General features: G+C 44.5%; 2 protein-coding genes across 6 annotated transcripts in view; one reads left to right on the top strand and one right to left on the bottom strand.

The window, feature by feature from the left end:
• Positions 1–4,386, top strand: part of ZSWIM8 (zinc finger SWIM-type containing 8) — a 67,873-nt gene extending 63,487 nt beyond the window's left edge. For 2 of the 3 annotated variants that reach the window (XM_068399439.1, XM_068399438.1), the window contains 3 exons: positions 327–446; positions 1,400–1,578; positions 2,869–4,386. In XM_068399439.1, coding sequence (XP_068255540.1) covers positions 327–446; positions 1,400–1,578; positions 2,869–3,072 — 503 coding nt within the window. In that variant the 3' untranslated portion in view covers positions 3,073–4,386. The remainder of the gene's footprint in view (positions 1–326; positions 447–1,399; positions 1,579–2,868) is intronic. The other variant, XM_068399440.1, reaches the window with a different exon arrangement.
• A 7,532-nt stretch (positions 4,387–11,918) lies between these two features.
• Positions 11,919–16,180, bottom strand: part of NDST2 (N-deacetylase and N-sulfotransferase 2) — a 145,270-nt gene continuing 141,008 nt past the window's right edge. For all 3 annotated transcript variants that reach the window (XM_068398534.1, XM_068398536.1, XM_068398535.1), the window contains 3 exons: positions 15,558–15,667; positions 13,956–14,058; positions 11,919–13,810 (listed from right to left, as the gene is read on the bottom strand). In XM_068398534.1, the coding sequence (XP_068254635.1) occupies positions 13,685–13,810; positions 13,956–14,058; positions 15,558–15,667 (339 nt within the window). In that variant the 3' untranslated portion in view covers positions 11,919–13,684. The remainder of the gene's footprint in view (positions 13,811–13,955; positions 14,059–15,557; positions 15,668–16,180) is intronic.

Genomic DNA, 16,180 nt, shown 5'->3' with positions numbered 1-16,180 from the left:
GCCCCAAAGGCTGCACTACAAGAGGTGTCCTATCTGCCTGACCCTGCTGTAGATGCTAGTGGAGTGTCTCTTTGCAGCTCTAAGTGAGGTGTGATGGCTCTGCAGATTTCCCAGCCTGGAGCAGCAGATCCGGATGTTCTTACAGATACTTCCTGTGGTGACAGGCTCCAAGATGGGCCCTTTGTTTCACTCTGGATTCTTTGCAGCTAGGGAATTTTCTGCTGATGAAGGGCAGGCCAATCAGGTTGCGTTGCCGTGAGTGAAGTGCTAGACTTAGTCTTACTGGGCAGAAGTGCTGCTTGACTCTGGCTGCCCCTTTCTCACAGGGATGCTGGCTCTGGAGATGCTTGGCCGAAGAGCTCACAACGACCATCCCAACAACTTCTCCCGCAGCCCACCCTACACTGAGGATGTAAAATGGCTCCTTGGGTTAGCTGCAAAGTTAGGTAAGGCTCAGAGCAGTACTTCAGCAGAAATTCACTTGCTGGGATTTGGACCATGGTGGGAAAAAGCTCTCCAAAGAGTGAAACTTCAAAGATTGGGCGAGCCTGATATCTGATCCCATTTCTGAGAATGTTTCAGAAGATCCCTACTGCTCTTTCATCCAGGCAGTTGTCCTATTTCTGGGTTCTGTAGGCATGCTGTTGAATTTTGAGGCACTGGATGAAGTGCATGGGGTTGGACAGGCCTCAGAGCTTGTATCTCTTCCATTCTATAAGAACAACTTTTTCTTTTCCCTTTCCACTATCTTGTAGGAATTCATCTTTCTTATGTACATTTACACCTTCTATGAAGACCTTGTATAGCAATAGGTGCTCAAACCACCAGTTGTTTGGGTTTTGGTTTTTGTTTTTACTTCCACTTTGCTCTTGGATCCTTTTTGTCAGCTCTTTTTTTTTTTTTTTTTTTTTTTTAATTATTTCATCAGCAGTAAGAACTTAAAACCCCTCTACAAACAGCCTGTCTAGTGGCATGGCTTCTCCTGCTGCTGCTGGGGGACCTCCACTGTAGGCAGCAGTGGGGATGCTTGACTATCTCTAGTGCTGGGGCTGCAGGTGCTTCCTAGATGGGCAGACAAGAAGCAGTGGGAGGAGGTGCAGTGTATCCTTGCCTCTGTAGTTACCTTGCCACATTAGTTTTCTTTCATATCCCCTTTAAAGACAGGTGAACTGGGAATATCAGTGACTAAGGTGGTACCTGGTCTCTACTCAGACCTGATGAGTATCAGAATGATCTCTTGTCCTCATGAGTTTGCTAGACTATCTCCCCCAAGCCTTCTGGAGGGTACCATTACACTGAGAAGAAGGTGCTCCTAATGCCAGTTCTTGCTGGGGAGTACTTGATTTCTTGTGTGTCTCTTGCCTTAACACTGTTGTTCTGACTTCTCCTTCCTGTGCAGGTGTAAACTACGTGCATCAGTTTTGTGTTGGTGCAGCAAAGGGGGTGCTGAGCCCTTTTGTGCTCCAAGAGATCATCATGGAAGCTCTACAGAGGCTCAACCCTGCCCATGTGCACAACCACCTGCGCACCCCAGCCTTCCACCAGCTGGTGCAGAGGTGCCAGCAGGCCTACATACAGGTAATGTGTGGCCTGTCTTCTTGCCTGTCAAAGCTGCCAGGCTATTGCCTGCCTTGCAGGTACTGCCTCTGTGTGTGTGTGCAGAGGGGAAGGGGCCTTGGGTACCGGTAGCTGATCTGGTGCACTGCCTGATGGATCCCTCTCCCTCAGCAGGGACTAGAATAGGCATTGCTTGCCTGTATGGAGGCCGCATACAAAGGTCTTCGTTGTACTGCTTCTTCCAAGGCCTCTCACTGCCTGTGCTCACCACAAAGGATGGGGTGGTTCTGTGTTCCCCATCCTCTTTCTTCCTTCAAATGCTATTTGTACCTTTTAACTTCTGTACTTTTTCATTGCTTTGTTTTCAAGCCCCCTGTCCACCTCCCTTCCTAGCCTGTCTTTCTTTTCTTTCCTTGTTTGTAGCCTGTCTTCCTCTCATCATGGAACCCTGGCATGGCTGTCTGGTGTGCTAGTGCTAATAGTGGCACTGGCTTGGTCAGCTACCAGTACAGATGAGATATCTCAGGATTTATTGAAAGCAGGACAAGTGTGTTTCAGTGAGCCAGCTGGAATACCAGAGCTGCCTGTTCCTTAAAACAGTGTAAACAGGACACCCTACATGTACCTACTTCTTTCGAATAAATGACCCGAAGAGTGGTTCTGTAGACATACTGTCCAGGGTGGATTAGCTGTCCTATCACCTCGGTGATATTTTTGAGAAATGACAGCCTCTTCACTTAAGCTCTTTTTTGGAGCTATGTTAGGGAAATAGATTTCTCAAAAGCTGGACCTGCAGTTTTGGGGCCTTAGTTGAGAAGCTGATGGAAGTGACAGTGCTAAGCCTAAAGATATTTTTGTAGTGACTTAGCGTAAGCCTTACTCCTTCCATATCCCATAGCAAAGGAGTTGTCCAGTGAACATGCTGGGTCCCCAGGTATAACCTGCAGAATGAATGGTGTGATGATTAGATGCTGGTGGGTGGTGGGGTAGAGTGTTAGCTGGCCCTTTTGCACTCTACTATGGCATAATTTGGTGCTCCTGAAGGAAAGAACACCTGCTGATGCTGTGTGGTGCATTTTGGTGCTCTGGGGGGACACTTGCCTTGGCTGTGTTAGGATGTAAGATAGATACAGCACTGCTGTCTTTTGAGCTAGCTCTCCTCTGTCAGAGCCTCTGAGTCTTGGGACCTCTTGTGGGGTAACAGAATGATGTGACATATCGCCCTGGGAGCTCTTGAGTCCCTCCTCTGAGTGTCACCAGCATGAGGGTGGTGAGCAAATACCTTAAGGCTCTTTCCCTGTTCCCATCCAGTACATCCATCATCGGCTGATCCATCTCACTCCAGCTGACTACGATGACTTTGTGAATGCCATCCGCAGCGCCAGAAGCGCCTTCTGCCTGACTCCCATGGGCATGATGCAGTTTAATGATATTCTCCAGCACGTAAAGCGCAGCAAGGAGACAAAGGACCTGTGGCAAAGGGTCTCTCTGGAAATGACCACCTTCTCGCCATGACAGCAGGTGGAGCTCCACAGACGCACAACCCTTTGCCCCGTGTAGTTGTAGTTCCATTTACACCACCCTTCCTTCTGGTGTCTTTTTTATTTTAGTTTTAACTTGTTGGAAACCACTGATCTGATGTATTTATACCATGACATTCCTCTCCAGCACTGTTGCGTGTTGGCGCTCTGCTTTGCTCGCTCTTCTTCCTCCTTCCCAGTGGGCTGCAGGCTTCAGAAGCATCAGGAAATGAGAAGGAAGTTGAGCTGGCTGCGCTGTGGTGTAGTCACCGCTTTTTTCCATGAGCCCCTGGAGGCTGTCCTGCGAGCAGTTGGCAGTGTGATTACGCACGTGTTAGAGGGGTGGGGGATTCTGTCTTAAATATTTATTTTGGCATTTATAAATATGTAAACTTTTTTTTTTTTTTTGTATGGGCTTCTCTTACTTCACACACCATCTCCTGTCAGGAGAGGCTGGGACTGCTGTGTACAGCCAGTGTTCCCTCCGTTCCTTTCAGCACCTCCTGCTGAGAGAAGCTGAGACTGGAGCAGCAGAGCCAGGGCTACCTCTGCAGCGTTCTGCAGCAGCTGCTGAGGGCAGAGGCTGGAGCTTGGGCAGTCAGAGTCCATGACTGCGCTGAGCTGCCTGGAGACTGCCAGGAGTGCTTGTGCTCTTTCTCAGGAGTGTCCCTCACTGGGCGCTGCTGGCTCGTAGGATGTTTTGATCCTGGTTGTTCTGAGTTGTACAATCATGTTTCTTTTGGCTGGGGTATTACTCTCCTGTAATCAGTTTCTTATCCCTTGTCTCTTCTTGTTTCCTGATTAAATACTCGTTTTCTTAGACTGACTCTCTCTTCTCTCTGCTCTGATGTTGACAGTCTGATGGACCTGGCCAACTGTGTGTCAGTGGGAGCTCTTGTGAGCCCTGGTAGATAGCTGTCCTGCCTTGGAGAACAGCAGTCCGGCTCAGGGCAGGTGGCCAGAGGTTTCACACAAGCTGCGAGCCAAAGGTTTCTTGCCTGGTACTGCTCTGAGAATGACATGCCTCTGCAGAGGCGGAGGTACGTGCAGAGGCCATTGATGGGTGTCAGAGGAGTTGGTGGTAAGCCTGGGACATTCTGCCTACACTTCTGCCAGCCACCAGGTTCCTTTTCTGGTCTTGACACCAGTGATACCATGTAGTAATGCAGAGCTTTGTATTTCCAAAGTATTGTGCAAAACAGTAGCTGCTCGCCCTTCATGTAATAGTTAAATGTAATTGTTAAAGAAGGCTAGTGGTCTGCTCCCATACCTTTAGAGAGATGTTTGGTGGACTATGCAAGATATCCAACAGGGACAGCATTGCAGAAAATGAACTTCAGAAAGCTTTTATTTTTATGCCAAGGAAATTTAAGAGGCTGCTGCCATTTGTAAGCATACATGCACATAAATTTCAGGGCTTTTAATACTGGAAGTTAGATGGTTGATGGATGTTAAGAATCCAATTTCTCAATAGTAATATATTTTGCTTCTTACTTGGGTTTAGCCAATGACAATGGGGAGCTTTTAGTTTCTGCAAGCTAGAAACATGTGCGTGTTTGTATTTGACATTTTAAATGATACTCTTAAAAACAAACTAACTCTTAGGCATAGGGCAAAACAGATGAACAGACTCCTTTGGTTTGACTTTGTGTACTGCACAGGCCAGAGAGTGTGACTGAGGTTCCTTTACTTCTGATTGTGCAACAGTAACTATTTAAAGATCTCCTTACAGCCCCTTGTATTCCTCCATGAGGTATCTAGTTACATGCTAATTGTAAATGCTGATATTCTTAAGAATGTGTTAAGTTTTGTGGTTTTTAAACTAAACTCTGTGTTGCTTATGAGCTGCCTGTTATTGGGCAAAACTCCAAGATTTGACTGGAGAGCACAGCCTGATGTCTGGAAGGTCTGGGTTCCTGGAGCACTTTCTGTGCTCTCTGGTTCTTGCATGTTCAGAACTGGGAAAGGAGTTTGGAGAAAAATGAGTTTTCTAATAATGTCTAATCTTTTTATTTTTGCTGCTTATAGGAGAAAATTAGGGGAAGAGAAAGGAGCATCTTCTAGAAGGAAAGAAGCAGAAGGGAAATGGGCAAAAAAGCTAAATGTGTTAAATATCAGGAGCACAAGTGACTGTTACTGCAGTGAGGATTTGAACTGAACAGGGAAATGAAATGGCAGAGCCTTATCTGTGATGTCTGTTAGAAGACTACACTTAGACACTGAGCAGGCAAGTTTTCAGACTAGTGTAATTAAAAAACACCAGGAGCACGAGAGCACTGTCACCAGTATCTTTGTTTTGGGGAAATACAGTGGAAGTGCTTACCATGAGGTTAGAATGGACTTTATCTGGAAGTGTACTTGCTTTCATTCTGTGTAGTCCCCATAAAGACCGCAAGAGAAGAGAAATCACAGTGCCCATTGTCTTTCACTGTGCTCAGAACTTTCTCTCTTTGGTTATTTTACCCATTCTAGTCCTCATATATAATGCTTCCATTTGAGACCCTGTCAGAGTTGTCTTCCAGCAGCTGCCGAGCTCAAACGGAGGAAGAGCCAGGGAATCTCTCCTCAGGCTGACATTGACTGAACAAGCAGCTCAGTGATATGAGGCACAGGTCGGTAGTTTCAGAAGTTTCCAGTCTTTTTTTCTGAAAAAAATTTTCAGAGTGAGCGGGCAGAGATGGGAGCTGTGTGGAGGTGCTGCACATTCATTCAGGTCTTCCAGAACACACTTTAAGTCCTAGATCTCTGTATCTGTTAATCTGTTGTTGTTCCTGAGCCGTATCCCGTGGAAATATATCTGAGCAAGGACAGGAGATAGGAGAAAGTGAGAAAGGAGATGATGATGGTGGTTTTTTTGCCATGTGGCTGAGAGGTTCTTGAAGTATTTTTCCTTTATAAGAGATCATCTGGATCATCTGGTGGCCCCAGAAGCATTAATCTACTATTACAGCAGAAAAATTATTACCCAGTGCAGTCTTGTTAGTTTGGTCACTATTCCAGGAGTGGGCGAAATACTTAGGCTCAGAAATTCTGAAAAGACATTTCACCAGAAGACCTGTAAAAGAGCAGAGGTTGCAGCCAACTCAAATTTCCTTTGTCTTTCAATTAACCTGTGTTTTTTCACTTAGAGTAAATGTTCTCTAGGTCCTCGCCCTTACCAGCAACACATGAAGTGGCTGCAGCGAAGGCCAGCTGCCACAGCAGCTGGATGCTTTAGAGCTCTTCCAGTGTAGGAATGGTTTTACATAGCTGAGAAGCTGTTTTCTGTGTTGGCTACCACCTCTTCCTAGGCTGGGCAGCAAATGCTGAATTTAGTCAGTACTAATAGCTACAGGTATTTCTCTGGACAGGGCCTGGCCCCCACTTGCATGAAGACAGATGATGTTCTGTGATGGGAGACTTTGCAATGGGTTATTGTCATGTTTGGTGAAGTAAGTCTAATTCACTGTCTGTTCCTTGAAGTTAGAGGTCTTTAGACTATACATCTTCCTGTGTCCTCTGTTCACAATGACTTGCTTTCACTTGCAGGATTTGATTCCTCTTGTGACCACAGGAAACGTACTTTCCCTTTTAGCTGTTAATGTCTCGGGAAATAACAGCTCACTTCAGCGGGGAGTTGGAGAAGTCAAATTTGTACAGGTGCAGATGACACCAGCTGAGAAGTGGCTGATGTTTTTACTGCAAGATAGCTGTAGTCTGGTTTTCACTGTCCTGCTAGTGTTGAATATCAAACGGCTTGATAGCCCTAGTTAGGGCAGTGTGCTAAGGGCAGCCTTGCACTCTGAGTTAACCCACTGTTTGCACTTGAAGTTTCATGGTTACTTCAGCTAAACAATCTGGCATGGTGCATAGATGTGCATTTTAATGCTCTGCCCAAGGATCAGTACATGCAGATAAAAGCAGATGGTGTTCCAGTGTTAGGATGATTAGAAGCAACTCCTTAGAGATGGAGACTCCCTCTGTGTCTCATTTTATGTGTGTATATATATATATATATATACACACACACACACAGTGGGGGACCATACATCAAAAAAATGTAAGGGAGAGGGTGTGAGAAGGTAAAAGTGAGGTACTGTAAGTGAAAGGGCCTTTTTCCCCCCCCTCCCCTTCCCTGAGGATGTTAGTGGGTGGCCATGCAGTGTCTTTACCCTTTGTCTGTACGCACTTTTATCCTGTAGCTGGGACAGCAGCATTTCTACAACTTAAAACTGTTGATCCCTGCATAGTTTCTGAGTCTTTAGGGGTAATATCTTGGCGTTAGTGTAGTTGGTAGAAGACATGTCAAGATTGCATCTGGACTTTTGGGTGTTTGGCTTGTTGGAAGGAATAGTGTGTTTTGGTTTTTTTTTTTCCTCTTGTGGAATGGATGAAATAAAGGTTTTAGTCATTGCAAGCCTCATTCCTTGGAGCAGATCTCATGCTGCAGATGATAACCTTTTTTCAGTATAGATGAGGTATACCAACCTCTGAGAGGGCTGGCTCCCCTCCTCCCTCCCTGGACATGTTCACCTACAACCATCTTTCTTGCCTGTGAAGGTTTTCCTTTGGAAGACCTTGCCAGGCATATGCGTTAGCAGAACAGTATTTGCCTTTGTACTTCAGTGTCTTTACAGTCCACGAACAAGCTGCGTTGAAGTTGTCATCTGATGCAGCCGTGTGCCTAGCAACAGCTATGGCTGGAGATAGCTGAAAAGTGTGTTTCTGCCTAGTTTTGTTTACTGTCACTAATACTTATTTGGGATACGTATTTTCCTTCTTCGAGAACCCAGTCAGAAATAGCCTCCTGGGGAGTTGTTGAACCTAAACTGTTTTTTAATTCTTTGCGTGGGTTTAGTTTCTATCAAGCCTAGTGGTGTTGTATTTTGGAGCAGAACACAGGCTTTTACTTTCCCAGCTTATTAGCTCTAGCTTGGCTATTGCTGCACAGTGCTAGAGTGCACTGAACAGCCTTGCAAACCCCAGAGTCAATGGAAATGGAGTAAGCATTGATGTATCCATGCAGTTTATCACCACCTCCTGCTATAAGTCAGTCAGCTGTAACATGACATAAGTTGAAATTATTTTCTGTAAGAGTTGGGAGAGTTGTATTTTTTCTTAGCTAGACATTAAGAGAAAGGCAGGGAAAATAAGTTTTCTAGGATGTACCTGGGGAGAGCGTGTGTGTGCCAAAACAGAGGAGTGTGCTCACAGTCTGCTACTTATGTGGTTTTTTTTTTGTTTTTTTTTTTTTTTAACTAAGCTGAAAAACATAAAAGGGCAGGTTGGGCCATGAGGACTTCTCAGCATTTCTTGATAACCATGATTGTTGTATGACTTTAAGCCCTGCTGATACAGTGACTGGCTCTCAACTACAGTTTATTTAGAATATTTTGTGTTTTCTCTTTCTGTGCCTGAATTTAAGTTCCATATGACATGATTATGGTAAAGAGGGTCTGTCTTATATAGTACTACTTTTTCATTGTTGTTGTTGTTTTGTTTTGTTTTGTTAAAAAAACCAAACTACCTCCCCTCTCACCCCCCCCCCCCCTTCCCCAGCATAATTCAAATGTGGCTTTTGACCTTACTTCTGCTTCTTTCCATTTTAAAGATACTTCAGTTGGGGCAGGGTGGTGGACGTACATGTCCAAAAGTGGCACTAATCTGTGAAAGCTGGAATTGCAGCTTGGGGCTCGTCTGTGCCAGGGTTTTTACTCAAGCCTATGAGTAGTTAATGCTTTTTCTCAGGGTAACATCCAAATGCCACCTTTGTGTGCTGTCAGAAGGTAATGTCACTGCTGTATAGTGTTTCTAGTTGGTATAAAGACAGTGACTGGGCTCTGTAAGCAAGTGTGTGTTTTGTTTTTTGTTTTTTTTTTTTTCTTGTTGGTGTTGCATGCTTACACTTTCAGCATTCATAACTGCTTAATACTGCACAATTACTTTATTACCATGAAGGGGATGTGAGCTGTAAGAAGGGGAAAAATGCTGGAAATGCACTGAAAGTCTATTGTACACGGTGTATGTACCTAGATAGCGTGCATGATGAATGGGGACTGGATCCCCAACAATTTCCTTCCATGTCATGCTTTGCTTTGCCTCATTTAAGTCAGCCAGGAAGTTTGGGGCTTAAAGGGCAGCTGTTGTGCAGGGCCTTAGTGTCAGTACACTGTTGTAAGTCCTGAAATGCACCTTTTCTAGTGACTTGACTTTGGTGGGGGGGTATGAGACCAGACTGATTTATGATTGTCTGTTTTACAATCAAGTGACATAAACATGAGCTGGGTATCAGCCTGCTGGGGCAGTGTCACCATTATGGACATGCTGGGATACAGGCATTTTGGAGAGACCGGAGAATCAGTAAGACTATATAGATGAGAAAGAATGGGGTGAAATAGAGTCTTGGAAGAAAACCACACTTTAAAGCCAGAAATAGATTGATTAATTATTTCTACATAGTTCTCAAGAGCAGTGGAGATGAGACTGTTGGAAATACTTTTTCTTGTAGCAAAACCAGCTTGCAAAGTGTTTCTCAGAGCAGAGCATTAGTTCCTGATCTTAACAATGGTCAGTGTTTACGTGTGGTTGGTGGTGGTTTTTTGTTTGTTTTTTTTTGTTGTTGTTGTTTTGTTTTTTAACCCCCCCACAAGCCTGTAAGAAAAAGGGGAAAGGAAAACTGTAGCTAAAGCCCTGATAACTGGAGAGGAGATACCAGTGCTCACCATGTCCTACTGTGTGATGGGAGGCATTCCTGGCTTGAGGAAGGCTGCTGAAAATGCATGTGTGTGTGTTAGCTGCTGCTGTCTTAGTGTATTGCTTGCAGCTGTGCCGTTGTCAGCCAGCAGCCACACAGGTTTCAGCAAGGCGGGGGGGGGGGGTGAACAGATTTGTTTCAGATTAATTTGTCATGTTCAGACCTGTTTGTCAGTCATTGCTTTTCTTGCCATGTTATTATTTATACAGCAAAATGACCAGCAAGGTATCAAAGGATTCTCTTACCAAGCATGAGGGCTGAAAAACAGGAGGATGGGTTTGATCACGTTGCTTGTTAGATTCACAGAGCTAGGGTCTGTGTGTCATTCTGACTTCCAGGAGCTGCAGGCTTCTGCCAGGAACATGCACCTTTGCACTGCTGTTATCAATTGAAAATTGTTTTTCAGCAATCAGATTTTTAGGTAGAGTTGACACACACTGTTGCCTACAGAGCAATTCTCCCAGTTCCCTTAAAAGGTCTTTAACCTATAGTTGAGGCTCGTTACCAGTGTTTCCTGTACCTAGTAGAAAGAGGTAGCAGCCTACTTGTCAGTATCTTCCTGACTGAATTCCAGAAGTTGTGAATAGAAGTTCCAGCTTCATCTGTTGAGCTTTCTTTTCTGAGGTTGGTAGCCATACATGCTCTGATGGTGTTTTTGTATTTTAAAAGAGAGTTGATTCCTATTGTTTGTTTTACCAGTTCTCACCTTTCGTGCACCCTTTGAGGTCTGAAGAGTGACAGGACCTGCCTTCTGTTGCTATTACAATCGTGCCTTTCTTATACCTGGGTCAAATTACTCCTTTTTAAATGGGTCAGTTTCCTATCTAGCAGACTACAAAAAAATATTTTTAATACATTACAAAAAATTTTCAGGTAATGATGTTTTGTGCTTACCGTTTTCCTGGTCTTAGAAGTGAACTGCTTACCATGAAGTTCTGTCACTAAACAGTGAGGTAAGATGAGGTGTATTTCCACTATCAAAGTGAAGTGTGAGGGTCTGTAACGTGTAAGTAAGTGCCTAATGGGTCAGTATATAGTAACCAGTGTATCTCACTGGAAAAGATGCTTTTGTTGGCTTTTCGATATCACAGAGCTTCTGATATTGTAAGAGCTTGTCACAGGAGGGGGTGTTTGTTTCCACAGCTTTGAAGGGATGTCTGGAAAGAGGGTAGCTTCTGCAGCAATGTGCTGTCAGAGGGAGTTACCAGATTTGAAAATGACTCTTCATCAGCTAGATCAGATAGATAATGACATCCCACATTTGGCTCTGACCTCAGCAGGTGATCTGTCTGCTGTTAGCAGAAGCAGCAAGAACTAGCATAGCATAGAAATGAAGCAATCAGGGGGAGGGAAAGAATAACTAGAGAGAATACACAGCTGCCCTTTGCTGCCTTGAGTGAAGGGCTATCACCAGTAAACTAACCCCTCCCAACATTTATTCCTGGTACCTTGATTATTTTTTTTAATGTTTAAATCCATCTCTTCAAAGATGTCCCATAGTCTGAGGTAATGCATGAACCAATTGTGTAAGTGACAACCTGTAATGGCTTAAAAGCAGGAAACTGTTTAATGGAGCATCAGTAGCATTGGTCCTGGGATCCTCCTCCTCCTGTGGCAGCAAGTAAAAATAGCTGCTCTGCTGCTGCTGTGTTTGTGAAGTGCTTGATGAAGTGAAGCGAGTGCTGTAAGGCTGTTTTATAGTGCTGTCACAACTGTGACTGAACAATATTTTGCTTCCAGGTCAATGTCAGGTTGCTTGCTTATTACTGTAGGTCTGGACAGGAGGTGCATAGCAAAGCTCTGTTGCTGCAGCGTAGCAGCTAGAAGCAACTGCAGTGGCCAGGGATGGCCCAACCGTCATCACTAGTGCAAGCCAGTAAGAATGCGGCTCTATGGGGTGTGTTCTGTGCCAGCTTCTGCAAGCCTACAGCTGCACTTGCAGAGAAAGAAGCCTTAGGATACAGTTCAGTGTTGTTACAAAGATAAACTTAAAACAGCTTTGTTGCCTTCCCAAATATCAGCTGTAAGGCCTGGAGTAGGTTTTTCAGTTTTTCTTATGCTTCTACCAGCTTAAGGTCCATGACATCACTCCAAAGCATCACAAAGAAGAAAAATAAGTAGTACATTTATTGAATCCACTTACTGCTACTTCTAGCCTTTATTCAGACACTTGTGCTCAGCTTTGAGAGCCAAGAATTTCTTCATTATCATTCAATGTGAATGATGCTATACAGGAATCCAGTGCAGGAAGTCGGGCTCTTCTCTCTAACAGGAGTGAGAGAGGGGTTTCTAGTCTTTCTGTCCTTTTTTTTGGCTGCACAAAATAACCCTTTCCAAGGGCACATGAAATAAAATACTATGTTGCATACTATATACATTTACATACAATGGTAAATGCACCATTCATTCGGAAATACACAATACCTAAGGCTCAATGGAAAAGCTTGGTTGAAGCAACTTCTTTTCCCTGATAGGAGAAAAGGAACTCATGACAGCTGTGGAAGTTTCCATAATCCGTGTTCATATGGATCCTGCCCCTCTGTTCTCTGGAACTGCAGCAATCTCCAAGGACCATCTGTGCCTGGGAGGGAGGGACAGTGGCTGACTCAACTCCAGAAGACCATGGCTCAGCAACAGAAAACATGTACACAACCATGATGGAGGATTTCCTCTGAGAATAATTATCCAGCAACTGCGGGAGGAGGCAGAGCACCTTAGTGTACTTACTTGACTGCGTGCAGAAGTAGTAAACTAAACAGCCCCTTTTGGATACAGGAAACCACTTCTAACTCCAAGCCTTCCCTTTATATCTGAATGAGACTTAACTCTTAACAGTTTTTTGCTTTTCTCCTTGGATTGCTGGACTGCAGGGGGATTAAAACAGGTGCTAGCTATCAGCATATGTGGTAGGGGCCCTGGAGCTGTTGGAAAGAGAAAAGTGTTGCTATTTTTTCTTAAGCTGATCGGGGAACTGCATTGGCTGCTTTCAGCTGGATCAGGCTTATTTTACAATACCTGAGCTTTGCCTCCCCCAGCTGCTGTGCTGCACTAACACATGCCTCCAACGTGCTCTAAGGTTATCTTCTGAAATGTCTGAAGTCCCTGCAGAGAAATACTTGTCATGTTGCCACATATGGCAACCTTTTCCCTAAGATAACAAATTAATTCTGTGTGTCAATACCTGCAGCTTTGCCTTATCGCCCACTGCCCAAGTCACTGGACACTGTATCACACCAATGATGCTGTGGCTAAGGAGAGGCAATCTTTTGTCTGTTACATGTCTCCAAGAAAGTGCAGTCCCCCACAGCCACACGCAGTGGCACCGTAAGTAATGATCACAGCCACTGTACTTTGCATGGGGAGGAACAAGGTGTTCTTGTACGTTGCTGTTGCCAAGTAGACTACTGGATAAAAGCTGGGGTTCACTGGACTACATTCCCCTTTTATTAAGCTGCTGCTCTTTTCTCAGCAGTGGGCTCAATAGCTCACCTCTTAAGTCTTTTACTTCTGGACTCAGAGGAGTAACACATTAACCCTCCAGCTAGTGCCTGTTTCATATACTGAGAAGAGTAATTAACATAAAGTGTTAACCGTGCTCTCTCCCCTGCCCAAAGTAGGGCAGACATTCCAAATCCTTCCTGTAAGTGAAAGTCAAAGTGTAACACACCATTAATACTCAAGAATGTGACTTGCACTCCATGCCGCAGGGCAGTGTCAGAGGCAGCAACCCTTACTAATGGTAGGGAAAGGCTCCACATGCACATTCTCTGCTCCTGCTCATTTGTCCAGTTGTTTTGGCTTGACAAGAGATGGCATCACAGCACACGTTGGAGCACCACACATCCCAATGGCACTGGGGGTGAGGGAGGCCCTCTCAGCTCCAGCTTGAGTTCTGCAGTTCCTCTCGGAGCCAGGTTGGAAGGGGTTGCCCAAGTCTGTTCATCAGCTTGGATAATTCAATGTTGTGCTCCCGGTAGAAGTCTCTTAGGAAGAGCCGTGACTGTGTGGAAAATAAAGACCATGTTAGCATGAAAGAAAATGTTACCCTCAACACGTGTTCCACCGGTCATCTAGGAAAATCCAGGTTGGTTTGCTGGGATGTTTCTGCATCTCTTACTGGCAAGAGATTTGAGACAGTTACTCACCGAGGAATCCATATCAGGGTATTTTCTTCCTTTACTCTTTCCTAGGCATTTAGTCTTTCCTCCATCTAGCAGCTGGCACCAAAATCCTTTTGCTTCATCAAATCTAAAAAAGGACACTTGTCTTTAACAGATATGGCCACACGCCCAATTAGTAGCAGCAGAAACTAAGTAACTCCATAGGTATCTCCCATTTCAAGGCTTTACAAATTGGGTTTGGGTTTTATTTATTTATGGTATTAGTTCCTTTTTCTTTTTTAGCATTTGCTTACTTTGACAAGAAATCCATTGCAACCATGATTGTTTCAGCTTTATGCAAATTTCAGAGGTAACATGGTGTTACAATATTTGTCTGTTAAGCTCGGGGAGCGAATAATTATCCATGTTTTAGCATATGTAAATTCTTTTAAATCTCCTTGTTACAGGTGAGAAGTATTAGAGATTTCCCCACTGTTTAAAGAGTCAATGTTTCTTTTCTTGCTGTAACACAGGTATAAGACAACACTGGGAACCATGTCTGGGTCTAGTCTGTCCTGTCCCCTCAATTGGCCACAGGTGAGCTTGAGGTCTGAGCAAGTACTTCTACCAAACTCTGCAGCAAGCTGACCAATACCATTTATTTTCTGACCCTGGCTGAAGGGTACCAGCCAGTACAACTACTGTAAATAGTCCATCTACCCTCACCACACGTGCTTCAGCAAGTCAGGCTTTCAAGTAACCTGACATTTCTCTCTAAATCTGCCCTCCCCTGGGGAGCCATGTGCCACCCCCTTGCAAAACAACTGTAGAAGGAGAACTGAATTACTTCTCCCCTACTGTTAAAGGTAAGGGCAATTGCTGTATGCCTACACACACCACCCATTACCCTCAGCTAGCACAGGCTGTGATAGCAGAGAAGATGTGAAAATACCAGTTTCAGCTGTAAAGAATAATATTCAGGATCTCCAGTGGGCTTGCAGAGTTTCCACTGAAGACTGATATGGCCACAGTTCACCTTCAGCTAGCACTTAATCTATTCAGATTAACTGCACTTGCACTGTGGGCAAGATCACAGTAATGGCTGAGTAACATCCTTCAACTTGGTAGCAGTGAGGTAGTGCCTCCGCTAACACTTCCTCAGATAGCTCTGGGCACCTCACAAGTCCATGTCTTCTGTCATAATAGGCTCTTTACCTCAAAACTCTGCCATGTGTCCCTAATCTTCATCTAGTTGAAGATATGAGCAGCCTGTCACACATTTTTTATCATACTTCCTCTACGTTCTGTCAGATGTAACACAAAGCATAAGAAGCGCTAATAATTACAGCACCTTTTCTGAAAACACAGACCAAATGGAAAACATTGTAATTACTGCTGTGAGCAACTCCATGCTTCTCCACGACAGTGCCAAAAAACACCCATTCTCCTTTAATTCCTGGAAAGACTAAGCTATGATCCCAGTCTTAGCATAGCACCTCGTGCTATCTGAACCTAATTTTAGGGTTAGGCATACCACTGAAACCTTGGCAGGGCTTGTAGTCAGAGATAAGAAGTATTCTTCCAATCAAGTGCTTATGAGTATCACGCTTGGCTAAGAAATCATCCTCCCAAAAACAATTTCCCTACCTGAGGGCCTGGGTGTAGTTGAAGAGCGGTGTAACTCCCAGGAACTTCTGGATGTTGTCCATTACAGAGGCAGGGTTGTGTCTCAGCTCCTGTCCATCCACAATGAGCAGCTGAAAAGACAGCAGCGACCTTAGCCTCTGACAGCTTGTGCTGAATGACACCCGTGAGCTTCCTGGATTTCAAAACTGCCCCTGGCCTCTGTGCGTGTGTGTAAAGGCTGCCAAAGCCTGTTTAGTCTAGAGCACCACGGTGGGGGGATGTGGCCCATTTGTCACTGCAGACAGCGAAGTTACGGTACGGGCCACAGGTACTGTAAGACAGTAGACTGTGACAAGCTTTGCTTAATAAACTTGCCTTTGGCCACAGCCCCTGTAACTGAGAATTAAGGCCCAGCAGTAGCATGGCTTACAGATTGTCTCTGGAAACCTCATGTATTCCTTCTAGATATCAGCAGCCATTGTGCTAAGTATTCTTCTGTAACTTATGATTATTCTCCTGTTACATGTATGACAGACAATAATGAACAACTTTTGTGCTAATAAATTACCTATTCCAAAGAACACAACAGAAAAATAAGTCACATGAACTGAAGTCTGGGGAAGGCAGGAGACCCTGACCCATAG

The sequence above is a fragment of the Nyctibius grandis genome, chromosome 4 (genome assembly GCF_013368605.1).
Source record: "Nyctibius grandis isolate bNycGra1 chromosome 4, bNycGra1.pri, whole genome shotgun sequence".
NCBI lineage: Eukaryota > Metazoa > Chordata > Aves > Nyctibiiformes > Nyctibiidae > Nyctibius > Nyctibius grandis.
Note: the sequence above shows the minus strand (reverse complement) of the source record. Positions and strands in the feature narration are given on the sequence as shown.